Consider the following 15,330-nt stretch of genomic DNA (forward strand, 5'->3'; position numbering starts at 1 on the left):
CTGAAGGAAAATATGAAAAACAAAACAAAATAAATAACGCTAATAAATAGGAAAGTGAAGTGGAAGCTGCAGTCACTGCGTTAGTATATAATCCCAATTAAATAGATGAAAAAATAAAATAGAAAAAAATGAATATAAATAACGCATATAATTATTTGCGTCAATCTTGTTAATTCAAAAAAATTTTAAATTAATGCATAACGAATATGTAATAATATTTAAAAAAAAAAAAAAATTAACTAAAGAATAAACTTGAGGAAACAAAATAAACGTTTGCTTTGCTTTATTTCTCAAAAAGTGGAATATGCTATTATATGCGCATTGCTCATATTATTTTTTTCGTTTTATATTGTTTCATATGAATATATAATTAACATAAAAAAAATAAAGTGCAAATAATTGTATAATTCCCGAAATAAAAATTTCCCACCATTTTTTATTCTTTATTTATTTAATGTTTTTTGAAAAATGTATTAATTTTATATTAAATTTAAGGGATATATAGCATACACACATATATTATTATGGATATGTGTATAGGATTATTTTTTTTCTATATTTCATTTTTTAGCAACTATCCTCTATAGATTATTTATAAAAAAAAAATAATAGACGAAGAAATAGTTTACTAAAAATTGAGAGACGAAATAACAATTATGTAAGAGAAATTAGTAAATAAATATTATGCACATGTATATAGCATATTTGTTATTGCTAAATTACTTGAATGTGAAAACTGTTTTCCATTATTTTATCCCATTTTGAATTTAATAACTTTGGATGAATATTTTTATTAGAGTTTCTTTTTCAGTTTGTTGAAAATAAATATAAAAACAATAAAGACGAAAGTTAAAAAAAGAAATAAAAGGAAAAAAAAAATAAAAAAATGGGAACGCGCAAGTAAAAAAAATGATAAAATAAATAATATATTTTGATGAATTATATTAGTGAAACAAAGTGGAATAAAAACACAATAAAAAAAACATGAAAACGAGTCTATGCTATTTTCATTCCTATCTGTGGTTTTGATTGCGATGGCGCATGGTGTTCTCCTGTAAATAACGAAAAAAATGAAAGAAAAAATATGAACAAGGAATGTAAAAACGAACATAATATGAACAAGGAAGGTAAAAATGAACGAAAAAAAACCAACCAATGATAATGGCATATTGTTTGTTATTCCAGTTTATAATATCGTCGTTAGATCTCCAAATTCTTTGCCCATTTTCATATTCAAAGAATGTTATTTTGTCAAATATATATTTCGGTAAAATTGTTCTCTTTCTTATTTTGTTCTTTATTTCTAGCATAGTGTCATTAGGCTATAAAAAAAAATAAATAATATAATATTTTATTTTCTCGGATTTGTGTTTTTTTTATGTTCATGGAGTCACATATTGGCTACATCATGAACAAAATGGAAATAGCGATGCACACACATTTTTATTATATGTGCATAACTTGTTACCTCTACTAAAACGTCAAAACTGTATCCGAAAACTTCTTTGGACGGGGTTTGATTAAAAACATGAATTATCTAAAGAAAGTCGAATAAAAACAAAAAAAAAATAATAATAAAATAAATAAATAAAAAAACAAACAAATGCATGTGTATATATGGATATGTGTGAGGATTCATGTTAGTGTCACAAAAAAAATATGTTTTCATTCCGGAAAAATATTACCTTCAATTGATTCGCTTCGAGCATTTGCTTCTGTTGATCCGTAAAGTCTGGTTCCATTCGAAGGGGGGTTACATATATATTTTTAATGTGATTGGTTTTTACAAAATCCAGATGTATTAATTGTTCGTTGCTGTTCAAATATTTAATTTTAGGTCCAAAGGTAAATAATAATCTAAATTTATGTTTTGGATTGATTCCTCTTTTTTTTAAATATGGATTCATTTCTAACTTGATTTTATCTATTAGATCTTGAACGGTGGTATAATCATTTGAATCATATTCATTATTGGCAAAGGTGCTACTAGAATTATCTGAACTAGATGTAGAATCGACACTTTCTGCATCTAAGTTGTAATAGTTATTAGACTTCAAATCGTTACCATTACCTATGGTATGTTTCTTTTTCGCCCTTTTCAATTTAATATGACCAGTAAATGCAGAAATCGATTGTACATGTGAATTAAATAATTGAATAACATAATGAAAATATTTTGGAGAATCATGAGGATATAGTCTCGTAAAATATTTATAATGAAATGGCAACAAAGATAAACAAAATGTTTTTTGCTCAGTTAAAGAATTATGTTCTAATTCCATAGTGCGTTGTTTTATTAAAGTTTCAAAAGAAATTTGCCCAGATGCAGAATTTGTGTTTTCATCTGTATAATTAGGATCATTACAATTCATATTGTCAGAATATTGATGATAAGAATCATTTTCGTGTTCGGGCGGACAAGTAAATGAATCTATATTATATGGAATGAAATTAATTGGACTATTCAATGGGGGGTAAGGATATATTAATATATGAGTAGGATCAATATTCATTTTATAGCAGACATGTTTAAATATTTGTTTTGTTGGACATCTGATATCTATATCTAAATCTATTTTACATAATTCTTTTTTTAAAAATAAAAAATGTGAATCAATATAATTTAAACAACTTTTTTTTAAATCACTTTTTAATATAACGCCTGAACAATTTCGATATTTTCCTAATTGATATATAGGATCATATAATTTAAATCTGAATCTGTTAACATACATTTTTCTTTCTACAAAATCTAAATAATCACATATAACATAAAAAGGCAAAATGGGTTCTTCTTTGCTTGGTATACCTCCACATTTTTTAATGATTCTATTTGCTTTTTTACTGAGGTTATTATTTTTAAAATTTTGATCAATGTCAATATGTTGAGTAGTAGGTTTGTCATCATCATTCATATCATTGGTACCGTTTTTCATTTCTAGTATGGCATTATTATAAGAATGGGTTATATCCTTTATAGAATCTGTATCTATGTGTAATGTAGTATTATTAGAAATTAAATTAATTCCTATATTATTTGAGTCGTCAATTTTGTCATTTATTTTGGGGGCATTATCTATGCTTTTAATTTGGATGCTTTTTTCATAATGAATATTATCTAGGTGTGATTCCATATTATATATAGAATCATTTGTTGTCTCTACATTATTATAGGTGCTTGGTATTAATTCGGATTTACTTATGACGTGGTCATATTCTGATAAAGAAAGATTCGTTTTTTTATTATAAATATTATTATGTGTGTATTCTTCATCTTGATTTTTTATATTATTAAAATTTTTAGTTTTTTTTTTTTTGCTATTATTTTGAGCCCGTTTTGCTTCTTTTTTGTGGTCATAAATTTTGCTAGTATAAACTGATTCTGCTAATTCTTCTTCAATAATGTCTAGATAATAATCTGTACTTTCAGATGTGTAAGTTAAAACAGAGTTAGCAGAGGAACGAGAAGATATATCTGAATAATTTACATCTATTAATTCGTTAGATGCACCGTTTTCATTTGACATTAACGCTGCACTAATATTAGATTCATTTAAATTTTCTAATGGATCAATTATGTCATCATTTTTTCGAGAATTATAATAATAACAATGCGCTTTTTTTATTGTATGAGATCCTAAGTTGGTAATGTTTATTATATTTTTCTCAATCTTAGGAAAGCATAAATTTGAATCGAAATAATTTATATTATTTGGAAGTTGACTCGTTTCATCACTGATATCTGCATTGTTTTGTTTGGTATTTTGTGCATAATTTTTTTTTTTTTTTTTTTTTTTTTTTTTTTTTAAAGCTCCCTCTGGAGAGGTAGCCATTTCATTATTGCAGTCCAATGTTTCAAACTCAATAGATGATAAATCAGATGAATGTGGAGAATAAAACGGATATTGATAATCACGACATATATCTTTCGATTCAAGAGAAAATATATTTTGAGTATTATGCAAAATATATTCGGGATTAATACTATATTTTTTTTTTTCTTTCAAAATATAGCGATTATTGATAATTATAAATTGATCTAATTTATCAGCTAAATTCTGATCAATCAAGCTATATTCATAAAAAATATGACTTTGTTCAGAATTTTTAGTGTATTTTTTTAGACATAAATATAAATTATTTATTTCATGATCATTTAAATTGTCATGCTTATTATTACTATTATTGTTTAATATATTAAAATTAATTGAATCGTGGTTTTGTGCCGATTTTGATATCTCTGAAAAGTTTGAAATTTGATTTTGTCTATTAGATGAATAATTTAATTTTGAATTTGTGATAATTTCATCTTTGTTATTATCTTTACATTGAATAGAATTTTGATGTAACATATTTTCATTTTTATTTATTTTGTCTAAATATTGATTTTTGTTAGAATTAAATTTTTTTGAATTTGAATCATGTTTTTTAAGGCCAGAATGGTTTAGGTCTATTTCATTTCCTAAATTATTTATATTGTCAAAATAATTATTGTTTATATTTTGGCATAAATTATTCGAATCCGAGTATAATATATTTTCTTGTTTTTGATCTTGATGAGTTATTGCAATGTTATTTATTTCATTTACATTATCATTATCTTGAATTTTGTAAAATATACCATTTCGATTACATATTATATAATGTGTATTTATTGAATTTTTTTGAATTAATTTTTTTTTTCTATAAAAAATTTTGCTCAATATATTTGCATTTAAAAAGAGATCATAAGATGATATATTTTCTTTAGTAATATATAGATCTTGTTTTTTATTTCCTAAAGAAAAAATATATTTTTTTTTTTTTTCTAAATCGTAATTGCTAATAAAATTAAATATTAATAAATCACTAGTAATAATTTTATTATGTGCAATAGTTTTTTTTTGTTTTATTAAATTACATTTATTTTTATATTCAACAAAAATTTTAAAATTTGTCGATTCATCTGAACATAAATCATTATTATTAATATTTTGTATATATTCTTTTAGAATATTATAATTATGTTTTATTATAAATTGTTTATTCATTGCTTTTAATACTTTATTTATCATTCTAGTTTCTAAATGTTTTGGTTTTAAATTTATATCACAATGTATAACATCTAAGCATAGTAATGATGTATCATTTATGTTTTCTTCTGCATATATGTCAAAATATTTTAAAAAAAGTAATATATTTTTATTTTTAGAACTTCTAGATGCAGAAATAGCAGTTCGTTTGTTATAAGGAAGATATAATATATCAATTGTTGGGAATAAATCATTTGGTTCTCTATTTGTCTTTTTAAGTAATTCATATAAATATAATTTTCCATTATTTTTGAGATCAAGTGGTAGATATCTATATGTATCATTTGTTGGAATTAAAACAAAAAAGCAATTTCTTTTATTTGAATAACAATATGAAGAAAATTGTGAAGATGAAGATGTTGATGCAAATGATGAGGAAGAGGAAGAAGAAACGGGAGGGGATGTAGTAGTAGTGTTAGATGCAGTATTTGTTGAAATATTTCCAGAATCTGAAAAATTATCTGAATGGGAAATATGTGATGAATCATCAGAACTAAATGAATTAGATGCAGTATCTTCTGAATCATAAGATGAATTAGATTTAAATCTTGAATAATGAGAATAATTATTTTGTTGATTTTGCATATTTTTTTCTTTTTTGGGGCGTTTTGTTATTTTTTCATTTTTTTTTATTATTTTATTTTTTTTTTTTGTTGCCTTTTTATGCTTGATTTTGCTATTTTTTGATTTTTTTTTTTCAGTTTTAAATTTTTGTTTTTTCGAAATATATTTAATATAATTATCCAAAGTAGTTGTAGTACACCCTGAAGGAACAGACGATTTTGTAGATATGCTTGTATCTGATTGATTATTTGAATTTTCAGAAATATCGTCAAAATTTTCTTTTGTTTGCACATTTCCAATTTTAGAAAATTGTGTTTTCATCATTAAATCGTTATTTTTGCTATTATAATTATTGTTAATGTCGTGGCAATTTATATTATTATATCTTTTTTCATCAACTTTTTCCATTTTTATATATGTCTGATTGTTATTGTTTAAATTGTTATTTCCATTATCCATTATCATCTCATTTTGCATGTGGTAATTAGTATTAACTTCTGGTGATATAATGATAGAATCATTATGATTATTCATTATTGTTTGTTTATTTTGACAAGTTAAATTATTATTAGTTTGATCGAGGTGACTATAATTAGATAATTTATTAATCATAGAATGTGATGATGTAATTTTTTGTTTTTTATTTGATTTATGATGTATTTTAGAATAATACATTAATTGTTTTTGTTTTTTTCTAGTATAAATATTTTTAATTATTTTAAAAATTTGGAAAAAAATATCAGAAAGAGTTTTATTTTTATTAAATTTTGTATGAAATAAAGATTGTATATTATTTGACGGTAATCCAGAAAATGATTTATAAATATAACTATATTTATCATATACTTTTATTTTAACATATTGTAAAATATTTTGTTTTAATTTAGTTCTATGTTTGTTAATTATTTCTTCAAGTTTACATCGTTTAACAACTTGTGGATTAACAAGAGCTGGATCACATTCTTTTATCAATTTAGGTATTAATGATTTTTTAACATAAACTAACATATAAGCACTATAATTTTTCATTCTTTGTTTAATTTTATCACAAATATCAAAATTATACATATTATTTTCTATTTCTATATCATAACCTCCAAAATTATCATTTATAACCGAATGTTCACTAACTCTATAAATTTTATCATCATCACATTTTAGCCAAAACTTTTCATCATGTTTATAACTAAATGAATAATAATGACCACTATTCATATTTCCTTGATGTACTGATACTGCTTGTAAAGTATATTGTTGTTCAGTATCTTTACAGTATTTTGATAAATCTAATTCTTTATAAAATTCGAATTTATTATTTAATTTTACTGTTTCCATTTTATTTAAATCGAATGTAAATCGTTTTAATAAAAATATACAAATATTTGGAAAGTTTAAAAATCTCATTCCTTTTTTAGCTCTTTGCATACCATATCCATCAGTTTCGTATATATTATCCCCTTCTAATATTTCTGCTTCTATTGCTTTATCTAATGATTCATAGATGTTATTACATCCATGTACATCTAATTGAATATCTTCATATGTTTCTTTTCTGACACTTTTATAATCTATATCTATACATTCTATATATGTTTCAACTTCCCCTTCAAACATTTTTTTAACAGATCCATCAACTACAGTGCCTTTCATTTGTTCCTCTACTTTATCTAATAATAATTTTAATAATTCGTGTGTATCCTGTTGTGTAAAAACATCATTTGCATTCCATCCAAAAGATCTTATTAATTCTTTACATGAAACAGCTTCATTTTGTGTATGAAGTTTATAAAATAGATTTTGCAGAGCCAAAGATGTTGGTAAAATATTTTTTTTTTCATTTTCTTCTTCAATCAATATATTTTTGTAATCTATTTCTTTAGTTCGTTCATTTTCATAATAATTTCCATCAATATTTGTATTTCCAGTTTTTTTTTTTCTTCTTTTTCTTTTATAAAAACAAGATCCAGATGATTCAGAACAACTAACATAAGATGTTGTATAAGACGATTCAATTGAAAGCGATGAAAAATTATCATCAGAATAACTATCACAATAACTACTAACATCATAATAGTTTTTTGGTTTTTCTTCATTATTTTTTATTAAACTATTTCGTTTTGGAATTTTATTTTCTATATCACTTTTATCGCTAATATTGTCAACAGTATGCTCATATGATCCACCACATGATGTTTGGATATGATCATTATTCATATGCTGGTTTTTATCATTATTTGAATTATTCATAGAACTATAGTTTTCTTTTTTATTATTTTCATGACTATTTATTATATATTTGTTTTTATTTTTATTTTTCGATGCATTGCTTTTGCTTGATAAATTATCAGAAGAACATATGTGTGAAACTGACATGGATTCATTTTCAGAATCATTATTTTCTTTTATTTCATTTGAACATTTAAGAATTTTTTTATTTTTTATTTTTTTTTTTTTTTTATTTTTCATTTCATATTCAGTATAGTTATTATTAGTTATTTTATCTTCTTCTTTGATATTTTCATTTTTTTTTAAAATAAATTCAGAATCCAAACTTTTTGAAATGTTATTATTTGCATTGTTTATGTAATTTATTTTATCTAATATATAATCAGAAGGATGTTCATTTTCTTTTCCTTTTTCATTATTATCATCCCTCGAATTTTCATATCCATAAATATTTGTGTTTTTTATATCACTAATTTGAATAGAGTTATCATTTCCAGAGATATTATTATATTGATTCTTTGTCGAAATGGAAATATCATTATATACGCTATTTATAGATATATTCGTTTCATTTTTTATATTATTATATGATATAGATGAAGTAGTTTGGTTATTTTCATCACTTTTAATATTTTCTTCATATTTTTTTTTTATTTTTTTTTTTCGATGTTTCCACACTTGATATGCTTTAAGGTTTTCTCTTTTTAAAGATGTTTTATCTGTTTTTTCAAAATTGTTTTCTTTATTTTTATATTTAGATTTTTTGTCAATTTCGGTAATATGTTTGAATTTATTCCTTTGTTTTTTTCTTTTTTTTTTCTCTAATTTATTTTTAAAAAATTCAAGAGTTTTACTTCCAATAATATTTTCAATATTAAATATCATCATACATACAGATTTTCTAAAAATATTGATATGATATAAAAGCTGTAACAAAGCATTCATATAACATGTAGCTCCATGATTTTTTAAACCAACAAATCCTGTTCGTATTTTACTATTATAATTAACATCCCTACTATTTTTATATGATTCCGAACCAAAAGGAAATACACCAGCTCTTAAAATTATTTCTCCTTTTTTATTTATAAATCCAGGTTCTTTTATTTTATCAAAAGGAATAAAATTATGCCATCCACGATCAGTATTTATATGTGAAAAATTAAAATTATCAATTTTATAAAATGAATGTCTATAATCTACTTGATTAATTAATATAATATAATATTGGACATTACTAAAACCCCAATCATTTACCCAATCGTCTTTTGACATAGTTTCAATAAAAGCTGATGAAACTGGATAGATATAATTATTTGATTTAGTTTTTGGAATAAATAATATTCTAAAAATAAAATTTGGACAAACTTTCCATTCTGAATATATTTCATCATTACTTTCAATTTTATCAAAAAAATTATCTACAATTAATTCTATTTCATTTTCTGCTACACCTCTTAAATTTTTATAAGAATATGATTCATTAAAATTTACATTTTTGTTTATTTCAAAATTATTTTCAGTTTGTTTTTTTTCTAAAAAAATATTTTGACTATTTGCAACATAACTATGTTGCCCTTCAATTTCTCCGATTCCATCATGACTACTATTATGATTTGTTGTAGCATTACTAATACTGCTTACATTGCTTACATTACTTACATTCCTTATATGATTATTATTTTGTTTGAATATATTATTTTGATCATAATTATCATCTACATAAATTTCATCAATGTTACATGGATTCATATTTTGTTCATGAAATTTATTAAAATTATTATAATTGCTATAATTGTTTATTTGATCATTTTCTATATTTTCATCGTCACTATCAGAAGAATTATCCCCTCTACTTCTGTAATTTTCTTCATTTCCGTCATTATTATTAATCATTTTTTGTTTGTTTTACTATTGCTATTTCTTTATTTTATTTTAATTTTTCTTTTGAATAAACCTATATTTTTTTTAGTTAAATATTTCTTGTTTAATTGCTTTCTTTTTATTTATTTATTTTTTGTAGGTTGAATTGTTATATATACATAAACTATTTATGCATATATGTATATATATATTTATACACATGCCCAGTGTGCATATTATCCAATAAATAATAATATATTAATTTTTCAAACAAATAAAATATAATAAATAATAAATAAACATTTTTACAAGGCTCTACATGCATATAATTACATATATGAATAGATATACACATTTGTAAAAACACACAACATTTATGTCCATATATAGGTGTATTTGGTTGTGTGGAATATAATTATTTTAAAAATAATGTCTGTGCCAGCATAGTGTTTTCATAAACAATACTAAAATTTGTTTATATGCATACTTTTATTTTTCTTAATAAAAACAGAAAAAAAAATAATTAACTAATCAAACAAGGATTGCATAATTAATTAAAATATAAATCAATGCAAAAAAAAATATGTACAAATATAAAGACCTATATGCATTGTGACTAAATTGTGATGCCCATGTGGTACACATTTTTTTTAATAAACACCATAGTGAATTTTTCTTACTTTTTATTTATTTATTTATTATATTAATTTTACTACGATTTCTATTTCCCTTTTTTTTTCTGTGTTTTTTTGTCGACTCGAATAAATAGCCCTTAAGAACAATAATGTAAAACATGTAAATATATTTTCGAAGCTTTTAATATAATATGTTATTTTTATATTAACAATAATTTATTTGAACTATGAAATCATATAAATAATAATTATTTGGAATAATTTTTCTTCATATTAATTGTGTAAGTATATAATAACTTTTACAATTGTATAAATACGTACATACATACATATGAGGTTTAACAAAAATAATTTCAAATCAAATTAAAAAATTACTTTTATTTGATTTTTTTTTTTTCTCATTATCATAAACATATTAAAGAATTAATTTCTTCTTAACAAACTTATATATAATGGAAAAACATACCATTTTTTTTAACGATAATTGAGGTACTAAAAAAGGTTAATATTGTTAATAAAATATATAACATGAAAAAAATAGTATATATTCTATATAATATAGTATGTGCATATGCAACGTGAATAAGGGTTTTGTAAATTGAATATTCCTGAAATTATGCTAGTATAAGAAAATATATAATTGAAATAAAAATTAAAACAAAAGGGCGTGAAGAAAAAAAAAACGTAGAAGGAATCATAATATGCATATTACATTAATTTATTAAATATCCCCACAAAAAAAAAAAATAAGCCGAGCATATGTATGTTTTTTTTATATAGGGTTTACATAAATATAAGTACATATATAATAATTTATACACTACATATTATATGAATATTTAGTATATATATAAGATATCATTTCTTTGAGTTGTAATAAAAATTATATTTTTCGGATTTAATTATTAGAAATTCTTTTTTTTTCATCACATTATAATAGCATTTCGTAAAGGTATTTACCATGTGCGAAAAAGGTAAAAAAAAATAGTTATGAACGAAAACAAAAAAAAAGCTAGTAACGTATAGAAATAAAAGCATACATATGCTCATATACAATACTATTAGTAGAAATTGTTTTAGAAAATGAATTACACATGTTTAAGTTAATGAAGATTATACTCTGCTACAAATTTATGTATATATATTTTTTCTCCTTTGCATGTTTTTTTATGAAAATAAAAAATATGTAAGTAAATTTTGTGTGTTACCTTTCGTGATTTTTGCGTACTTATTTATAAGCATAGTTTTATTTTTTGCTATATAACTCAAAGTTAATAAATAATTATATAACAATAATGTGAATTTCACAAGTGTAAATATATGACTACGTCAAATATATGAATAAACTTGGAAAATAACAGTTGATCATTTTTTTAAGAATGTAAATATAAAGATTTTCTATAATAAAGATTCGTGGAAAGTATTAAATAGGTACCTATATATGTATATGGAAATTTTTTTTTGGTTTTTTCAATAATATTCTTTAACGGTTTAGAAATATTATATAATTGTAGAGAAAAAAAGAAATTGAAAATTTAAACCTGTTTTTATTTTGTAACATATTTTAATGTAACGACAAATTTAAGAAAATAATTTCACACTATTAATTTATAAATCTTTAACATTGATGTTTTAAAAATGTTATATGAATATAATATAAGAATAAATAAAAGATATTTCATTCAGGTCTTATTTTTATAAAAAAAAAAAAGAAAAAATATATTCTTATTACATGCTCATATAGCGTATAGTATTATGTACAGATATAATTAGGAATATATTAAATATCATTTTTTGCAAAAAAAAAAACTCTTAATAATATAAAAAAGGAAAATATATGAAATAATTATCAATGGAAAATTTCAATAAAAATTTCAATAAAATTTAATAATTTTATAAGCGCAAATATTACTTTTGTGTTTCTCTTTATATATAAAGCAAAAGTGTGTATACATTTTAATAGCTCTTATATTTACTAAAAAAGTAAATGGATATATATTTTCATATAAAAAAATATATATACTGATCGTGGCATTATTATATAAAATTGAAAATATAATATTTACGCAGTTATTTATTTAAAAAAATATAAGTATGCATTTATATGAAGAATAAAATTCAAGATATGCATAGACGCATAGTTACATAAATAAACTTAAATTTTCTTTGGACATGTTTTTAGAAATAATAATTTTGTATTAGTATCTGATAGATAAAATAAATAAGGCAATATAACAATTAGGCTAAAAAAAAATATGAGTTAAAGGATAACAAAGTCAGAAATATTATATAACATCAAAAAAAAGGGAAAAACTTTTAGTAAAAATATAAATTATGTTTGCAAGCCTTTTGATATTTGAATGTTTATATTTAGTTTTTATATCAAAATAAAATAGATTAAAATGTGGAAAATTCCTAAAATTAATATAAACAATAAATTTCTGATTTAATGAAAAATTTATATAACACATTTAACTATTTAAATAGTATTGTTTATAATAGAAATAAAACAAATATATTAATAGATATTTCTCAAAATATGAATAGTAATATTCATATAAATAATTTCAATATGCAAAATGATATAGTCAATATAATTTTAGAAGAATGTATAAAAGATTGGTTCCCATTTTTAAATGATCATGAATATAAAGAAAATGAAAATAAAATAAAAGAAAAACGAAAAGAAGAAGAAAATTATAAAAATATAAATAAAATAGAGAAAGAAAATATAAAAGATGAAATTGTAAAATTGAAAAAATTTTATAAAGGTATAAAATCAGATCATTTTCCTTTAAAAAAATTATATAAATCTGAACGATACATTTTTAACTTAAACAATGAAGAAAATGATGATGATGTTTTCTTTAATTCTGATGGTGTGTATATGGAAATATTAAAAGAAAATAATAGAATTCAGGGTAAAGACAATTTTTATGGTATTAATAATAAAGAATTTGTGAATGATAATTTAAATGATATTCATGGAAATACAAAGTTTTATGATTGCTTATATACAGAAAACGAGGAAAAAAAAAATAATAAATTATCCAGAAAAATGAGTAACGACGATGAATATAAACAAGAATATATAAATAGAGAAAAAAATGAAACTGTTTATGAATGGGAAAAAAATAAAAAAATAAAAAATGGTGTAAAAATTGATGTAATAAATGATGTAAAAAATGATGTAAAAAATGATGTAAAAAATGATGTAATAAATGGTGTAATAAATGATGTAAAAATTGATGTAATAAATGGTGTAATAAATGATGTAAAAATTGATGTAATAAATGATGTAAAAAATGGTATAATAAATAATAATCGGAATTATGATCGAAGCCGATATAATTCAGAAAGTGATAGTGCACTATTTAAACGAAAAAAAGGAAATGATACAAAAGGAGAGGAAGATATATTTTTGAATGTAAAAGAGTATGATGTTGATGGGGTAAAAATCGGGAAAAATGGATTTAATGAAAATATGTTAGATGATAAAAATAGTTTTCTAAATAAATACTCATGTAAAGAAAAAGAAATATGTATAAATAAGATGAAAAATTTTAATTATGTGGATGAAATAGACATAAAAAAAGAAAGTAAAGAACCGAGCTTAAATAATATGAACGAGCCAGGTAAATCCGTAATAAATAGCGATGGACAAACATTGTTAGATAGAAAAAGTATAAGCACAATTATACAAGAAATAAAAATTGAAGACGGAAAAGAAAAAAATTATTCTATGGATTCATATGGAAGTATTTATTTAAATACATGTTTGAAAGTTTTAAAAGTTGATATTAATTATTTTTTAATTCCCCAAAATATTGAAAATGAAGAGTTATTAAATGAAAAAAAAAAAATTAAAGAAATTTTAAAACTTTATGATAAATTATTTTATACTCATTTTAAGTTTATTCCAAACAAATTTTATAAAGAAACATTGAGGCCTATCTATTCGTATTATCAAAATTTGAAATCTACAATCGGATTGGGGCCAGTCAATACATCACTCGATTTGACATCAAAAATATCATGCTCTATAAGTCAGAATTATGAGATTCGGACAAATAGTAATATAAAAAAAGTGAAATAAATATAAAAGTATTGTCTATTTTGTGTCTATAAAATTGGATTTGGTCTGTTTTTCCACTGCTTCACTCTTATCATCTTTCTCATTTTTGTCCATTTGTTCATTTTTATTTTCACCTTTTTAATTTTTTCATTTTTTTTCCATTTTAGACACCCCCAAGGTACATAGTAGCGAAGGAAATCCGATAAAAGCCAAAACACATGAACCTGTGGAATACACAAATTTAGGGAGTTTCTCCAATTTAATAAATGACATGAATGTTAAGAAAATATTATTAGATGTGGATGAAAGTACAGATATTAGCCATATGGAAAATGATTATAAATTTTTATATAATGATTTGGTAAAATTAAAAAATTTACTTATAAAAAAGCGGAATTATAAGAATATTTTATTTGATTATCAAAAACGTTTTGTTCAATTAAATAACAGATGTGTCAAAACATATAAGGATATATATCCAGTTGAAAAGGAATATAAACTATATACACAAATAAAAAAAGAAACAGTGGCAGTTATTAATTTGATTAATGCAAACTATAAAAAATATTATTTAGGTCAGTAATATGTTTGCAATAATTTTTGAGATGTGTTCAGTACGTTATTTTGTTGGTGCATTATATTGTTTTTTCAGTTTTCGATATATAATTATTTTTGAATTAATAATTTTTTAGCATATATATAAAATTATAAACGTGAATAGTTTGTTTTACATTTTGTTATTTTTTCCGTTTTTTTTTAAAAATGATAAATTAAATAAATATGTTTTTTAATTTTTTCGTCATAAAAAATAAACATTGAAATGTAAAGCATGTAGGGATTGTTCATTGGTGCGCAAGCTGGGACACTGAATTTGGTGTTTGAAAAAAAACAAGAA

The 15,330-nt window shown here is 21.9% G+C and overlaps 2 protein-coding genes across 2 annotated transcripts; one reads left to right on the forward strand and one right to left on the reverse strand.

Annotated features, from left to right (window-relative positions):
- Window positions 1-996: 996 nt before the first annotated feature.
- On the reverse strand, window positions 997-9,758 carry PBANKA_0210600 (ubiquitin carboxyl-terminal hydrolase, putative; the record flags this gene model as incomplete). The annotated part of the gene is made up of 4 exons (XM_034565219.1): window positions 997-1,052; window positions 1,154-1,322; window positions 1,469-1,537; window positions 1,686-9,758. The coding sequence occupies 4 exons, from the start codon at window positions 9,756-9,758 to the stop codon at window positions 997-999; spliced, it is 8,367 nt and encodes a 2,788-aa protein (XP_034419832.1).
- A 3,051-nt stretch (window positions 9,759-12,809) lies between these two features.
- On the forward strand, window positions 12,810-15,018 carry PBANKA_0210700 (conserved Plasmodium protein, unknown function; the record flags this gene model as incomplete). The annotated part of the gene is made up of 2 exons (XM_034565230.1): window positions 12,810-14,433; window positions 14,603-15,018. The coding sequence occupies 2 exons, from the start codon at window positions 12,810-12,812 to the stop codon at window positions 15,016-15,018; spliced, it is 2,040 nt and encodes a 679-aa protein (XP_034419833.1).
- Window positions 15,019-15,330: the final 312 nt, after the last annotated feature.

Source organism: Plasmodium berghei (assembly GCF_900002375.2).
Source record: "Plasmodium berghei ANKA genome assembly, chromosome: 2".
NCBI lineage: Eukaryota > Apicomplexa > Aconoidasida > Haemosporida > Plasmodiidae > Plasmodium > Plasmodium berghei.